Raw genomic sequence first — 15,179 nt, 5'->3', positions numbered from 1 at the left:
GGAAGAATTATAGCAGTTGGCAAAACCCACTAAAATTCTTTCAGTGATTTTTAGGCTTCTCATATCAATGTTCATGGTTGATTTACATTAGCAAGATTTGGTATTGATATTGAGTCTGTTCTGTTTGTTGCAGTTTAGGATGCAACAAGAAATGGACACTTCTACAGGCCTGGGAGGAAAATCTCTAGTGTAATATTGAATCTCTTTTTTAAGAGATTTGACTGAGATACAGAAATGCTACTCATGAAAGACACTGTAGTAATAATAGCTAAAATAATAATAAAAATTTCTATGTGCTAGGCACTCTACTAAGTATATTTTATGCAGTTTTTTTTCATTTAAATATAGGAAAGTTTAAATCAAACTGGTATCTTTTTTTTCCTACACAATAATTAGTTTAATAGGATTTAGCAAGACCCAGATGTTACTCTATTCCAAGAGGGTTGACATTTCTGCTTAATTAGTACTCAAGTTAGACATTCTAACTCAGGACCACAAGCATATATGGCAAATATCACTCCAGTAGGAATATTCTATTACCTGCAGGAAGTCCCTGTATGGTGAACAATTCTTGCTGATCCATGGGCTCTGCTGCAGGACTTAGCCTGCTTCTTTACGTTTCTTTTTTCTTTTTTTTTTTAAATTATACTTTAAGTTCTAGGGCACATGTGCACAACGTGCAGGTTTGTTACATATATATACATGTGCCATGTTGGTGTGCTGTACCCATTAACTCCTCATTTACATTAGGTATATTTCCTAATGCTATCCCTTCCCCCTCCCCCGTCCCCACAATAGGCCCCGGTGTGTGATGTTCCCCTTCCTGTGTCCAAGTGTTCTCACTGTTCAGTTCCCATCTATGAATGAGAACATGCGGTGTTTGGTTTTCTGTTCATGCGATATCAAACTGGTACCTTGATCTTAATGTTATGTCCAGTCACGGTAAGGAAGAGGCTTGGAGCTCAGAGAAGGACAAGAAAATCAAATTTTACATAAAAATCCAAGACTTTACTAACTTATGCAGGTATTTACTAATTTAATGATTTCAACATGCAAAACTGTTAATGGGAATTAGACTGTGGCCATAATGGGATCTTAATTACTTTTATATAACTTTTCGTGGCATCAACAGGACAGTGGAATTTGACCCAATACATGCCACTTTTCTATGCATTCCTTGTTTGTGATGAAATGTGTATATAAGAATTACAGATAATATCATACATGTCTTTTGAAACATGAAATGACTGAAGCACTTTTTCAGCAACAAACACGGAGAAAGTTAAATAATTCATAATGGTAGTTCATACTATAGTCTTACCTTGTCTGTTTTCATAATAAATCTGCTCACTGGCCTGAAAAACATATGAAAGAGCCATTAGACTTATAACCACTGTTTGCCACTCCAAAAACCATAGTGGATAATGGGCTCTGTTATTGAATATGCAGCCAATTCAGTCTTGATTTCTTATGTAATTCACCCAGGCTTTGCTCAATTATCAGTGGCTGATATCTGTGTAAAGTTACCTCTCATTTAAGTAGTATACAGTCATGTGCTGCATAGCAATGTTTTAGTCAAGGACAGACTACAAATATGACAGTGGTCCCCGAAGGTTATAACAGAACTGAAAAATTCCAATCACCTAGTGATATCTTAGCTGTGGTAACACTGTAGTTCAATGCATTACCATTTCTATGTTTAGAAACAAATATCATTAGTGTTACAGTTGCCTACAATGTACAGTAGGGTAACATGCTGTATAGGTTTGTAGCGTAGGGGCAATAGGCTATACCATATAGCCTAGGTGTATAATAGGCTATACTATCTAGATTTGTGTAAGTACACACGGTGATGTCACAATGACAAAATTGCCTAACAAGGCATTTTGTTGAAATCCTTGTTAAGTGACAGACAGCTATAGTTGTCAACATGGATCGATGTCTTATTCCTTATGGCCTAGTACTTGTTTCCCTTAAAGCTGAAGTCCCTGAAATTCTGCCTCAATCACTGAAGCTGACATCCAACAAAGGACATTTTTGGAATGGCCGGACTTGTGTGTGGCGTGAATTTGTGACTGCTAGCCAACCATTAACTAACAAACCATTCATCAGGGTCAGGGAAGGAGGAAGGGAATCCATATGTTTAGTTCTTTTGGCTAGAGTTATCCGTGTACAAGCTTATGGGAAGAAAATATACTCTCTTGCTATTGGGTGCTATTCAGCCCTCTTAATATATGTGCCTTATCTCATCAGTCTCCCCATGTTGATATTTCAATATCACGCTTTATATTTCGATTTAAAGTTGTTTTAAAATTACCCTTTCAAATCCTTCATGCATGTAAGTGTCTCCTCCTGGCAGAACTTTCTGGAGTTCTTCTAGGCCTTGACGGATTTGTTCTCTGAAATCCAAAGACACTCTGTTAGTCTTATTTGAGCATTTTTTACTTTGCTGTTGTAGTCATATGTACTGGTCTTCTTCTTACCTCCATGGATACTGCTCTATAGTCCCAGTAATTCCCCAAAAGCCTATCAAAGGGAAGGCCTTTATATTATCCATTCGGGGTCAGCCATAGCACAGGATGAGGGAGATTTCAAGGATTAAGGGAAAGACTCTTCTGCAGGAATCTCCATCTGCTTGTAAACACTTTCCTTTCCCTTAACACAGACAGTGTTTTCCTTCTACACTGGAAATGAGTCTTTAAATGCCGCTCCTGATGGGACACACAGCAACTCAGGCAACAATGCAAATGGCTCATGTGAGCCAGAAAGAGGTGAGAACCGAGAACCCAGGGAAAGGCCACCGCAAGGACGCAGGTGGGAGAGGGTGGCATCCACAGCAAACTGCCACTGCACGGGTGTGCCAAAGGCAACGGAAAATAAAAGCCCAAGGAATCTCCGCTTTCCAGGACAGCCGAGAGTGTTTTCTGTGTGCCGGTGGCTGTGTTTTCTTACTTTGATTGTTCAAGGTGATAGTGCGGGCAGGAAGAGGAAGTGGGATATGGCATTGGGAAAGAGTCCAAATGGCAGTGGGAAATCTAAATGACTTGGGGGCCAAATGGAATCTTTGTGGACCATTCTCTCTGGGATGTAAGAAGTCTATATTCATGTTCCTGTCTTTTAAATAGTTCCATATTGTGCCAAAAAGGGTAATAAAGTATAATTTCTGACTCACATACCTTATTCATAAACTGTAACGCTATGAAGGGTTTAAAATTTTGCCTTCTTCCTACTGGGGTCTTTTTAGTAGTAAGGGTGGAGATGCTCTATTTAAATTAGGAAGAGAAACTCCTTTTGAATAGGAAAAAATCTAACATTTATTGAACATCTGCTACATACAAGGTAGTGACCAAAGATTTCTGATTTCATCCTCATAATAACCACTGAAAGTGGGTATTACTGTCCTCACATTACAGGTAAGAAAACTTGGGCTCAGACAGGTTAAGTAGGAGAGTGGAGACTTGAAGTCAAATCTACCTGACTCAAAAAAGGCTTTCTCCTCTGCAAAGCAGCCTGTAGCATGGAACAATGCTAGAGAAGTGGGAACCTTGCATCAGTGAAAGGCAATGGCAATTCCTAACACTGTCTGGGAACTTACGGCTCTGAGAACTTATGGTGCCAGACTCTGTCTAAATACATGAAATACAATCAATCCACTTAAGCCTTATGACAGCTCTTTGAGGTAGTACTATGGTTACTGCCATTTCACAGATAAGAAAACTGAGTCACAGAGAGGTTACAGAACTTACCCAAGGCAAGGCACAGGTGGGATTTAATCCCAGAGGCCCTGCTCTTAATCAGTATGATAAATACTCTCTTTTTCTCTCATGTTTATCCTGGCATTGCTTGGAGGGGGAATTCTAAAGAAAATAGTATCTTTTGTTAAAACTGATATGATAGGGAGACCATGGGTAAGGGTGGATCGCCAGACTGCTGGAGATTTTAAAAGACAAACTGAAAACAGCCTGTGCCTGTCCCTGGGCTGCTGATGCTTCATAGGTGGAATATTTAATACCAAGTAACTCAGACTTCAGAAACTGACTATTGTCTTTTCAATACCCGTGTATCAGACCACACACTCAGCTCCCCAAGTCAGAAACTGGAAGCCCTCCTTGATCCACTACCTTGACTTTCTTTCCTCTCACCATCACCACATTCTGTTAGTTCTACTTCAAACATATCTCGAAATGGACTACTTCTCTATCTCTTTGGCCAACACCATTGTCCCAGCTGCCATCATCTCTTGCTTAGTCACTGGGGTAGTCACCTGCTATCTTTTGACTGGCCTCTTGCCTCCTTTTCCATTCTTTCTCCATAAGGCTGCAAGAATGTCCTTAAAGTACAGATCAAACCATGGCATTTACTCTCTGGCTCAAAGCCCTTCAAGAGCAACCCATTATACCTAGGATTATATCCCAAATCCTTGTCATGACCTTCCAGTGCCTATGTGGATGGCTCTTGCCTCCCTGTGCAGCCTCATCTCACATCACTGTGCCCCCACTCTCTTGCCTTCAGCCACACTGGTCTTCCCAAGCCCCTTTCTCCAATAGGCACTTCATAACAGCAATCACTGCTGCCTGGGAACACTATTTGACCAGCTCTTCATGGAGCAAATTCTTATTCAGGCTTCAGTACTAAGTTAAATGCCACTTGCTAGCCACTTGAGTAGTCTTACTTGACCTTCCTAATCTGAATTGTCTTCCTCTATTAGACTTTTTCCTGGTACCCCACAATTTTTGCTTTATAGCACTTACGATATTTTACAACTAATAACGTTTGATTATGCAATTATTAGTTCAGGTTTTGTTTATTTGTTTCAGTTTCAGACTTTAAATTCCTTGAGGACTGGGCCATGGCTGTTTTGGTCCCCACTATATCTTCTGTGCCTACTATAGTGCCTGGAACATAACAGACATTCAACAAATACTGAGGGGTGAGTGGAGGGAATGGATGTCTCCACTGTTACTCATTCTGGGAAGAAACCATTTTGGGGCAGGGATGAACTTCCCTTGGCCATGTGGAAGGAGGCCAAGCATGACCTGACCTGGACATTAGCTAGATCTGGTCACTGACAAGTCTGGGCCCATGTGGTGGTTAAAAATCATTCTCTATGTTATATCTCTTACACTACCTCTAATATTCCAATAAATCCCATCAAAAGGCATACTTTAATTTCAAAGCCTGTTGTTTGGTAATGAGAAAGAGTATCTATCCTGGAGGATAAAGATGAGAGCAGTGTCCCCCACCAAGGCCATGCCAGGGGCAGTGCATGGCACCAGCAATCCCCTGGCAGGGGGCAGCTCTGCCCCATGGGTTGGCAGTTTCATGAGGGTCCCAGCAGCAGAGGTAGTGGCAAGGGGACATGAGGGGGAGGCTGGGATAGGAAAATTGGGGTCTGCTTGTGATCACACAGAGTTGGCACCATGGAACCCCTCACAATAGCTGTGGGGCACTATGGGGCAGAGGGATGATTTCTGATAGTTAGGTGGGAGAAGCTTGGGCATTAAAAGTAAATATGATCTAATTTTTGGTCATGGACTAGTGAAGTCTGGGACATTTGGGTAACACCAAATGTGGAATATTGTGTTAAGACTTGAGATTTAAAAAGAGGGCAACAACAACAACAACAACAACAACAAAAAAAGGCATCTTGGGGGTGTGGAAATATTTGTTTGGCTTCACTGTATTTCTTCCCTGCCAAATAAAGTCTGGGAACTGGGATATTTTCTCTAAGCCTATTTCCCTTTCTTTACAAGTATTTTCTTAAGGTTTGCTTTTTTTTTTTTTTTTTTTTTTTTTTTGGTACCAGAACAATCAAAGGCTGTTTTGGAAAATGTCCTTATCCTTGATGCTTTGTATCTGGCAAGATAGGAACTCACTAGTTGCGAGTGGCGAACACAGCCTCCCCATTATACCGCCCTTACTGCTCAAAAGATCAAATAACACATGGCCCCGTCTCCCCACCCTCTGCCCTTCTTGAAGGACCCACAACATCTAAGCAAACAAAATGGATGGTTTCATAGAAATTGTGGGTGTGTTTTAGTTCTGGGACAACAGAACTATTAATAAGGGTCTATTTTTATTTTCTCTTGGAAACTGAAGGACATTGGGAGAAAGATCTTTCAAGGGATGATAAGAACCTCTCTGAGGACTTGGTTATTACCAAGTGAAATGTTATCTTCCTGGGAAATGAAAGAGGCAGGGCATCCTATGAAGACAGGCTGCTATTACAGAGCCCCTGTTTTCCTTGGTGATTTCACATGTCTGCCAGTGTTCCTACTTAGAAGCTAAGGGTTTTAGGCCACATGTTTTGTGTTCCTTTTGCAACTCCCGCTACACTTAATGACTGGCATCAAGCAGGTGACTGTCGAACGAATGATTCCAGTTTGGGTGCATTAACCCATCATTCATTATTGGCCACTGCTATTTGTTGAGCATACACCATGTACCCAGCACTATGCTGGTTTGCAGGGGTAGAAGATGGGAAGAATCAGTCACAATGTCTTCTGGGCTTTCTGTTGTTCTAGGAATTTCTCTACTCTTCATGATTACTTTCTGGGATTCTGGTTGTGTTATGACAGTTTGATAACGTTGCTGATGAAAACATTAAAAGATGAACACACAAGAAAAAAAAATTAAATAAAAAAAATAGCCGGGCATGGTGGTGCATGCCTGTAATTCCATCTACTAGGGAGGATGAGGCAGGAGAATCACTTAAACCCAGGAGGCAGAGGTTGCAGTGAGCCAAGATCACGCCATTGCACTCCAGTTTGGGCAACAAGAACAAAACTCTGTCTCTAAAACATTAAATAAAAGAAAGAAAGAAAGAAAATTTAAATAAAAGATGGACACATACAGAATGTCAAGAAGTGCTTCAACAAGCCTTTATCCCGAGTATTCTACTGAGGTTTCCACTGCAAAATCTCCCTTAGGATTCTGCAGTGGCTACCACATTTTGGTTCTATAAAAACAACCTCCATCATCATCCAAAAATAACCCAACATCAGCTCTGCATTGTCAACTTCCTAGTCTTCTTGTAAATGAGCTTTGTCATTTCTGGTAGTCTTCCTTCTTCTTTCTTTATTTCACATTTGTTTTTGTGGATCTAGTTTACACCTGGTATCATTTTCCTTCTGTGGAAATGGACTCTTCTCAAATGCTTTGCAGTTGTTGGCTTTGGTTCTCAACGTATACAGTAAACACCTATCACTATTTATTACCACTAATGCTACTCTTGGAACATTTCCAGATGGCCTTATGGCTCCAATTGTCGACTCAAGAAAACAGTGTAGTGAACAGAAGAACACAGATTAATTAAAGACATTTTGCTGTTACTTTAGGAGTTATTAAGTTCTACAACCAACTGTAATCATTTGTTTACAATGTATATAAAACATAGTCTCTTTGGGACTTTTACGTAAGGATAGGCCAACATGATTAATTTAATATCAAGATGCATGCTGAACCAAAGTTCCTCTTATGTACTTTTAAGTGAAATACAATTTATACACAGTAACATGCCCAGATATTTGTTCATTTCCCTTATAATTGTTGAATATATTTCTATAAAATTGTTTATAATATTCCTATATTATATTTTAACATTTGTAGGATCTGTAGTAATATTCCTTTTCCTGATATTATCTGTAAGTTGTATTTTCTCTCCTTTTAGAAAAATCACTCCTTTTTTTTTTTTTTTTTTTTTTTAAGATGGAGTCTTGCTCTGTTGCCCAGGCTGGAGTGCAGTGGCACTCCAGCTCACTGAAACCTCTGCCTCCCAGGTTCAGGTGGTTCTCCTACCTCAGCCTCCTGAGTAGCTGGGACTACAGGCGCCCGCCACCACACCTGGCTAATTTTTTGTAATTTTGGTAGAGATGGGCTTTCACCGTGTTAGCCAGGATGGTCTCGATCTCCTGACTTTGTGATCCTCCCGCCTCGGCCTCCCAAAGTGCTGAGATTACAGGTGTGAGCCACTGCTCCCAGCCCAGAAAAATCACTCTTACCAGTGGTTTATCAATTTATTCTTTTCAAATACTCAACTTTGAGCTTTGTGATTTTCTCTATTATTTGTCTTCTTCTACGTCTATTTTCAATTTTATTGATTCAGTTGTTATTATTTTCCTTTCCCTACTTATTTTGAGCTTAATAAATTCTTTCTTTTTACTTTTTCATTGGTTTTAAATCATTTAAACTCTTCTTCTTTTCTAAGGAAAACACTTAAAGCGTTATATTTACCCTAGGCACGTGACGTTAGCTGCATCCCACAAATGTTGATATGTTGGGTTTTCGTTTTTTGTTGGGTATGTTTTCTAATTTCCCTTGTGATTTTTCTTTAACCTATGGATTGTCTTTGACACACAGATTTTCTTCGATAACTTTTTATCTCTAGTAAATACTTTTTATGTTGAAGTTGGCTTTGTCTAATATCCATTACAACTTTTTATGATTGGTGCTTGCACAGTGTATCTTTTTACATTCTTTCACTTTTAATCTATCACCATATTTATATTTAAAGTGTCTCTTGTAAACCATATATAATTGTATGTGGTGGACTGTTATACTAATGTCCCCAAAGATTACCCCTCCTGCTCTATGGTCCCTGTATGGTCCCCTCCCATACTGGCTCTGCATGTAGCCATGTAACTTGCTTTAGGCCACAGGACATCTGTAAATATGACAAAAACTAAGACTCTATTAGCACATGAATATTAGAGTTTGTTTTGTTGGACTGTTGCAGCCACCATGAGGGAAAACCTGGTCTTTTCAACTCCTTGAGAAGGAAGGACCATATTGAGAGAGAGATCTTCAGCTGTTCCAGATGCATTATATTTCCCAGCTGAGCCTAATTCCCAGCTGATCCTATATATAAGCTGCATAAATAAGTCCAGGTGAAATCAGCATAAGAAATTATTGTTTCAAGCTGTAATATTTGGGGTATATTTTATGCAGTAATAGATCAATGATATGCTGGATCTTGCTTCTTTAGCCAGTGTGACATTCTCTGCCTTTTATCTGGAATCTTTAGTTCATTTTATATTTAATGTAAGTCTTGGCATGGTTGGGTTTGAGTCTACCATCTTGCTATCCTGCTATTTGCTTTCTAATGGTCACTTCTGTTCTTTGTTTCTCCTTTCCTATATTATTTTGCATTGATCATGTACTTTTTGGTATTTCATCTCATATCATCTATTAGCTTTTTAAAAACATAAAGCTAAATGTCTTGTCTTTTTTAAAGCAGTTGCTCTATGAATTCTAATATGCATCCTTATTTTATCACAAGCTACTATAAGTTAATATTAGCTTACTTCTCATATAATAGAAAAACTTTTTAATATTATATTTCCATATAGTTCCCTCTTATCCTTTGTGTTCTTTTATTTTATTTCTCTGTTTGTAACAAATCCCAAAATAGTGTTGTTTCTGTCTTAGTCAATTGTCTTTTTATGAAATTATGAAAAGATAAAAAATAACCTTTTATATTTACCTAAATATTTATCATTCCTGGTACTCTTCCTTCTTCTTCTTTCTTTATTTTAAATTTGTTTTTGTGGATCTAGTTTATACCTGGTATCATTTTCCTTCACCCTAAAGAATTCCTTTAGCATTTCTTTTCATAGTGCAGATTTGCTGATGATGATTCTCTTACGCATTTTCCCCCTTCTGAAAATGTCTTAATTCTGCCTTCGATATTTTAACTGGATATAGAATTCTAAGTTGATTTTTTTCTTTTATCTCTTTAAAGATATTGGACCTTCATTTTCTGGACTGCATGATTTTTTTCCTAATAAAAAGTAAGTTATTATTTTTAACATTGTTTCTCTTTAGTATATCTTTCCTCCTTTCCCTGTGGCTGCTTTTAAGATTTTTCAGAAACTTGACTATGATGTACTTAGGTGATGCTTTCTTTGCATTTGTCCTGCTTGAGATTCTTTGAGCTTCTTGGATCTGTGTGTGGATCATGTTTGGTATTCCAATTACACAAATACATGTTATCAAGTAGCATAGATCACTTGATATTCTCCCATAAGTCACAGGACTGCTTCATTTTCTCCCTCCAGCCCTCAAACTTTTCCAGAAAGGGAAATTATCATTTTGGATAATTTCTATTCACTTGTTTTTAAATTTATTAATCCCTTGTCTGCGGTGTTCAGTCTGGTTTTAAGCCCATCTGAAAAATTTTTTATTTTAATTCAAATAATTTATCTTTCAGTTCCACAGTTTTCACTTGGTTCTTTGAGTCTTCTTGTTTTAATTTCTGATGACCCATATCTTCCCCCATTATATTCACCTTTTCCTGTAAATTATTTAACCTATTTATAATAGTTTCTTAAAAGTCCCTGTCTGTTAATTCAAATAACTGAGTCATCTGTGGTTTGTTTCTATTAACTATGTTTTTCTTTATTGTAATATTCCTGTGCTTTTTCCCATTTTTCATAATAGTTTACATTTCAGTCACTGAGTATAAAAAAAGCAGTGGAGACTTCGGTATAATATTGATTTGCGTTGTTTACTCACCGCAGAGCGTAAGCCTTTTATTCTTTGTGAGCTAGGGTGAGGGGCTGATCATTAGATTCCTCCTTGAGTCAGGGTGAGCTTGGGCTGGGCTGCACATTTTGTTAGATTCATGTTCCCTGTTATTAGGCCAGCTCCTGGACTTTTGCCCTGCCCTGCCTTTGTGATCTTCTCAGTATTTGAGTTGGTAGATGGCTAGGTGCAGCTTCAGATATTTTTGCTTGACCTTTGTATTTCACTCCGGTAGGACTCCAGAATCCAAGCACAATGAGAATCCACCTAATTATGTGATTTCTCTCTACTTTGCAGGCAATTCCTCCACTGCTGCTTTCTTGGAAAAATGTAGAAGTGTGGGTGAGGGGGGATAACTTAGGCTGAGAGATTTCTTTTTCATTTCAGATTCTAATGCCTCCTTCTGGCACACATGATTATATAAGACTCAGCTGACTTTTCCTTATCCCTGCAGAGTCTCTGTCTATGGCAGACCCACTCCTCCAATTACCCAAACCTAGACCAGGCATCCACCTTTAAGTATGGAAGCTTCTGCAGAAGCTTCTCTGCTTAGCTATTATATAAAGGATTTGTTTCTCTCTAATTCAGTTAATCAGTGCTTCCTGCATCTCTACTAGCCTCAAGGAAACATATGAATTTTATTTTGTCTGGGCTTTTCTGGTTGACCATGGAAATGAAGGCTTTTCACATCTCTGAATATCATAAACAGAAGCAGACATACTTTACAGTTCTTTCCTAAATGTTTGTGACTACACATTTGTGTCAAATCAGAAAGAAAAATACTAGATGCTGACTACCAGCATACAAATATACTCTAGTATCTCTTATCTTAAAAAAAAATTTTTTTTTAAGTCCTCTTTGATCCCACATCTCCTTCTAGCTACTGACTTATTTATCCACATCTCTCTTTATGACACAGCTTCTTGAAACTTGTCTCCTCACTCCTTATCTTTTCTGGTGGGGTCCTTCTTCAAATGTTTAGTGATCTTTGGCTGTCTGTCCATATCAAATGAATGAGACTAAAAGCCTTGTCGGAAGCTCTGCATGCATGGTGGGCGTGCCGATTGATGAACGACCAGTTTTTTTTTTTTTTTTTTAACAGTTTTTTTTTTGTTGTTGAAGACCCTCAAATATCACTGTATGTGTATGTATTTTTCCCTCTAAGACATTTATTTCTACAGAGAAGTAGTTTTCAAACTCTTTTCTTAGATTTTAAGTCTGAAATTGGACAAGGAAGAAGGCTGGAAGTAGCAACATTTGTTCTGCAGATGTCTCTATAATTTCTCTGTGCCTGGTGTCCCTGACCATGAAACCATTCTTGTGCAATTTTGTCAGAAAATATGCTTCTCCTCTCTGGTGGAGGAAAAGAAGGGATAATTTTCAAACTATAGTGGGAGGGACGGATGGTTCTGAAGGTTGAAGAGCTTAGATAAACTTTTAAACAATCAATATTCCAGTTTTCACTCTCTAACCCTTCCTTGCCTTTTGCAATATCCAGGTTTTGAGCTTTCTAGGATTCTACAAGGCTACATGGCTTATTCATCTTCAGTATTTCCTTCCACAGGATTATATTTGACTTTTCTCCACAGTGCCACATCATTTGCCACTCTTCATTCCCTTCTATTCTTACATGTGGTGTTTTTATGGTTTAAATATTTCTCAGTTTCCTCAAAGATGGTCTTTGTGCTTTTGTTTCAAGTTTTCCTGGTTTGGGGTTGGCTTTTTGAGAGAAAGGGGAAAACATTTTAACTTATTAAAATATTTTTATTTATTTTAATTTAAAAATATCATTTTAAAATCGGAAGTCCTCATTTTTTAACCCACTCTGCTCTGACTTTTGTCTCCACAACTCTGCCTCTGCTGAAACTGCTTCTAGCAAGGTCCTCTACGTTACCAATCCAATGATCACCTCTCTGGCTTCATCTTCTTCAACCTCTTTCCGCATAAGACACAGTTGACCTCATTCATTAAGCAACGCTTTCTTCTCTGAAAGATTTGAGAGTAGATTTGTGTTTCATGGCATGAATTCCGTTACACCATACTCTCTCCGTCTACCTCACCATCTGTTCTTTCTCACATTTCTATGTGAGTTGTTCCATCTCAACTAGAATTCTAAAAATTTGAGTTCTGCCTCCAGAACTCAGTAAGATCGCCCATCCTCACATCAGCACTGTTTTACAAGGTCACCTCATTCTTCCATGACTTGGAGGAAGACAGACTCAGGATGAAAATCTTGTTCTACCTTGTGCTAGGTACGTCAGCTAACCTCCCTGAACTTTAGCTTTCTCAAAGTAAAACAAAGGCGTGGAACGCTAAGATCTACCAGATTTCTTCCAGCTTAGAATACTGCATTTGATTTGAACTGGGAACCAAAGAGCAAGCAGAAATAGAACCTGGCTATCTTCTGGGAACTGGAGAGGACACACTTGGCAGACAGGAATAGTCTATGATATGACACAGGATCCAGTGCAGAGCCTGAAGTGAAGCTGACAAAGAGGCGCCCATCAGGGAATTTTTAAAGGTTGCAGCATAAGCTGGCATAAAAGATAAGAGTGATGGTTTAATCACAGGACAAGATGAATTTGTCCAAACTCTTCTTTACACAACTCTATTTTCATTGGTCGCACATTTGTGCAGTAATTTCACCTTGTGGTTTTCTATGGCACCATCTGGCTTTTGAAATAAACTCTGTGAGACCTTCACATACCTTAAGACTTAGCAATTTAACTCCTGGTTATCTACAGGCATACCTTGGATATATTGTGGATTCTGTCCCAGACCACCAAAATAACGTGAATATTGAAATAAAGTGAATCTCACAACGTTTTTGGCCTCCTAGTGCGTATAAAAGTTATGTTATACTATATAGTAGTCTATTAAGCATGTAATAGTATTATGTCTTTAAAAAATACATAGTTCAAATTAGCCAGGCATAGTGACAGGCGCCTGTAATACCAGCTACTCAGGAAGCTGAGACAGGAGAATCGCTTGAACCCGGGAGACGGAGGTTGCAGTGAGCTGAGATCATGCCATTGCACTCCAGCTTGGGCAACAAGAGCAAAACTCCAACTCAAAAAAAAAAAAAAAAAAAAAGTGCACACTTCGATGAAAAATGCTTTATTGCTAAAGATTGCTAACAATCATCTGAGCCTTCAGTGAACCATAATCTTTTTGCTGGTGGAGGGTCCTGCCTTGATACTGACAGCTACTGACTGATCAGAGTTGATGGTTGCTGAAGGTGGGGTGTCTGTGGCAATTTTTAAAAATAAGACAACAATGAAGTCCGACCCATCAATTAACTCTTCCTTTTAAACAAAATTTCTCTGTAGTATGTGATGCTCTTTGATAGCATTTTACCCACCATAGAACTTCTTTCAAAACTGGAGTGAATCCTCTCAAACCTTGTTGCTGCTCTATCAACTAAATTTATGGAATAATCTAAGTCCCTTGTAATTTCAACAATGTTCATAGCATCTTCACCAGCAGTAGGTTCCATCTCAAGAAACTACTTTCTTTGCTCATACTTAAGAATCAAGTCCTCATGAGTTCAGGTTTTATCATAAGATTGAAACAATTCAGCCACATCTTCAGGCTCCACTTCAAATTCTGGTTCTCTTGCTGTTTCTACCACATCTGTGGTTACTTCCTCCACTAAAGTCTTGAACCCCTCAAAGTCAGTTGTGAGAGTTAGAATCAACTTCTTCTAAGTTGCTGTTAATGTCGATATTTTGGCCTCTCCTGCATGAATCACAAATGTTCTTATTGGCATCTACAATGGTGAATCCTTTCCCAAAGGTTTTCAATTTACTTTGCCAAGATCCATCCGAGGAATTACTATGTATGGCAGCTACAGACATGCATTTCTTAAATAATAAGACTTGAAAATCTAAATTACTCATTGATCCATGGGCTACAGAATGGATGTTGTGTTAGCAGGCATGAAAACAACATTAACCTCCTTGTACATCTTTATCAGATATCTTAGGTGACCAGGTGCATTGTTAATGAGTAGTAATATTTTGAAAAGAATGATTTTTCTTTCAAGAAGTAGGTCTCAACAGTGGGCTTAAAATATTCAGTAAACCATGCTGTAAACAGATGTGCTGTCATCCAGGCTTTGTTGTTTCCTTTAGAGAGGACAGACAGAGTAGATTTAGCATCATTCTTAAGGGCCCTAGGATTTTCAGAATGGTAAATGATCATTAGGTTCAACTTAGAGTCACCAGCTACATTCACTCCTTACAAGAGAGTTAGCCTGTCCTTTGAAGATTTGAAGCCAGGCTTTGACTTCTGTCTATCTATGAAAGTCCTAGATGGCATCTTCTTCCAACAGAAGGCTGTTTCATCTCCACTGAAAATCTGTTGTTTAGTGTAGCCACCTTCACCAATGATCTTAGCTAAATCTTCTGGGTAACTTGCTGCAGCTTCTCAATCAGCACTTGCTACTTTGCCTTTTATGTTATGGAGATGGCGTCTTTCCTTAAACCTCATGAGCCCACATCTGCTAACTCCAAACTTTTTCTGCAGCTTCCTCCCCTCTATCAGCCTTCTAGAAATAAAGAGTTAGAGCCTTACTCTGCATTAGGCTTTGGCTTAGGGAATGTTGTGGCTGTTTTGATCTTCTATCCAAACCACTAAAGTCGGCAATAAGGCTGTTT

General features: G+C 38.6%; 1 protein-coding gene across 3 annotated transcripts in view; it reads right to left on the bottom strand.

The window, feature by feature from the left end:
• Positions 1–15,179, bottom strand: part of LOC105465199 (ANTXR cell adhesion molecule 1) — a 239,376-nt gene that overhangs the window by 179,245 nt on the left and 44,952 nt on the right. For all 3 annotated transcript variants that reach the window (XM_011713474.2, XM_071076840.1, XM_071076839.1), the window contains exons 4-5: positions 2,318–2,399; positions 1,322–1,355 (exon numbers count right to left, since the gene is read on the bottom strand). In XM_011713474.2, the coding sequence (XP_011711776.2) occupies positions 1,322–1,355; positions 2,318–2,399 (116 nt within the window). The remainder of the gene's footprint in view (positions 1–1,321; positions 1,356–2,317; positions 2,400–15,179) is intronic.

The sequence above is a fragment of the Macaca nemestrina genome, chromosome 13 (assembly GCF_043159975.1).
Source record: "Macaca nemestrina isolate mMacNem1 chromosome 13, mMacNem.hap1, whole genome shotgun sequence".
Classification (NCBI taxonomy): domain Eukaryota; kingdom Metazoa; phylum Chordata; class Mammalia; order Primates; family Cercopithecidae; genus Macaca; species Macaca nemestrina.
The sequence above is the reverse complement of the archived record's forward strand: the minus strand, read 5'-3'. Positions and strand labels throughout refer to the sequence as shown.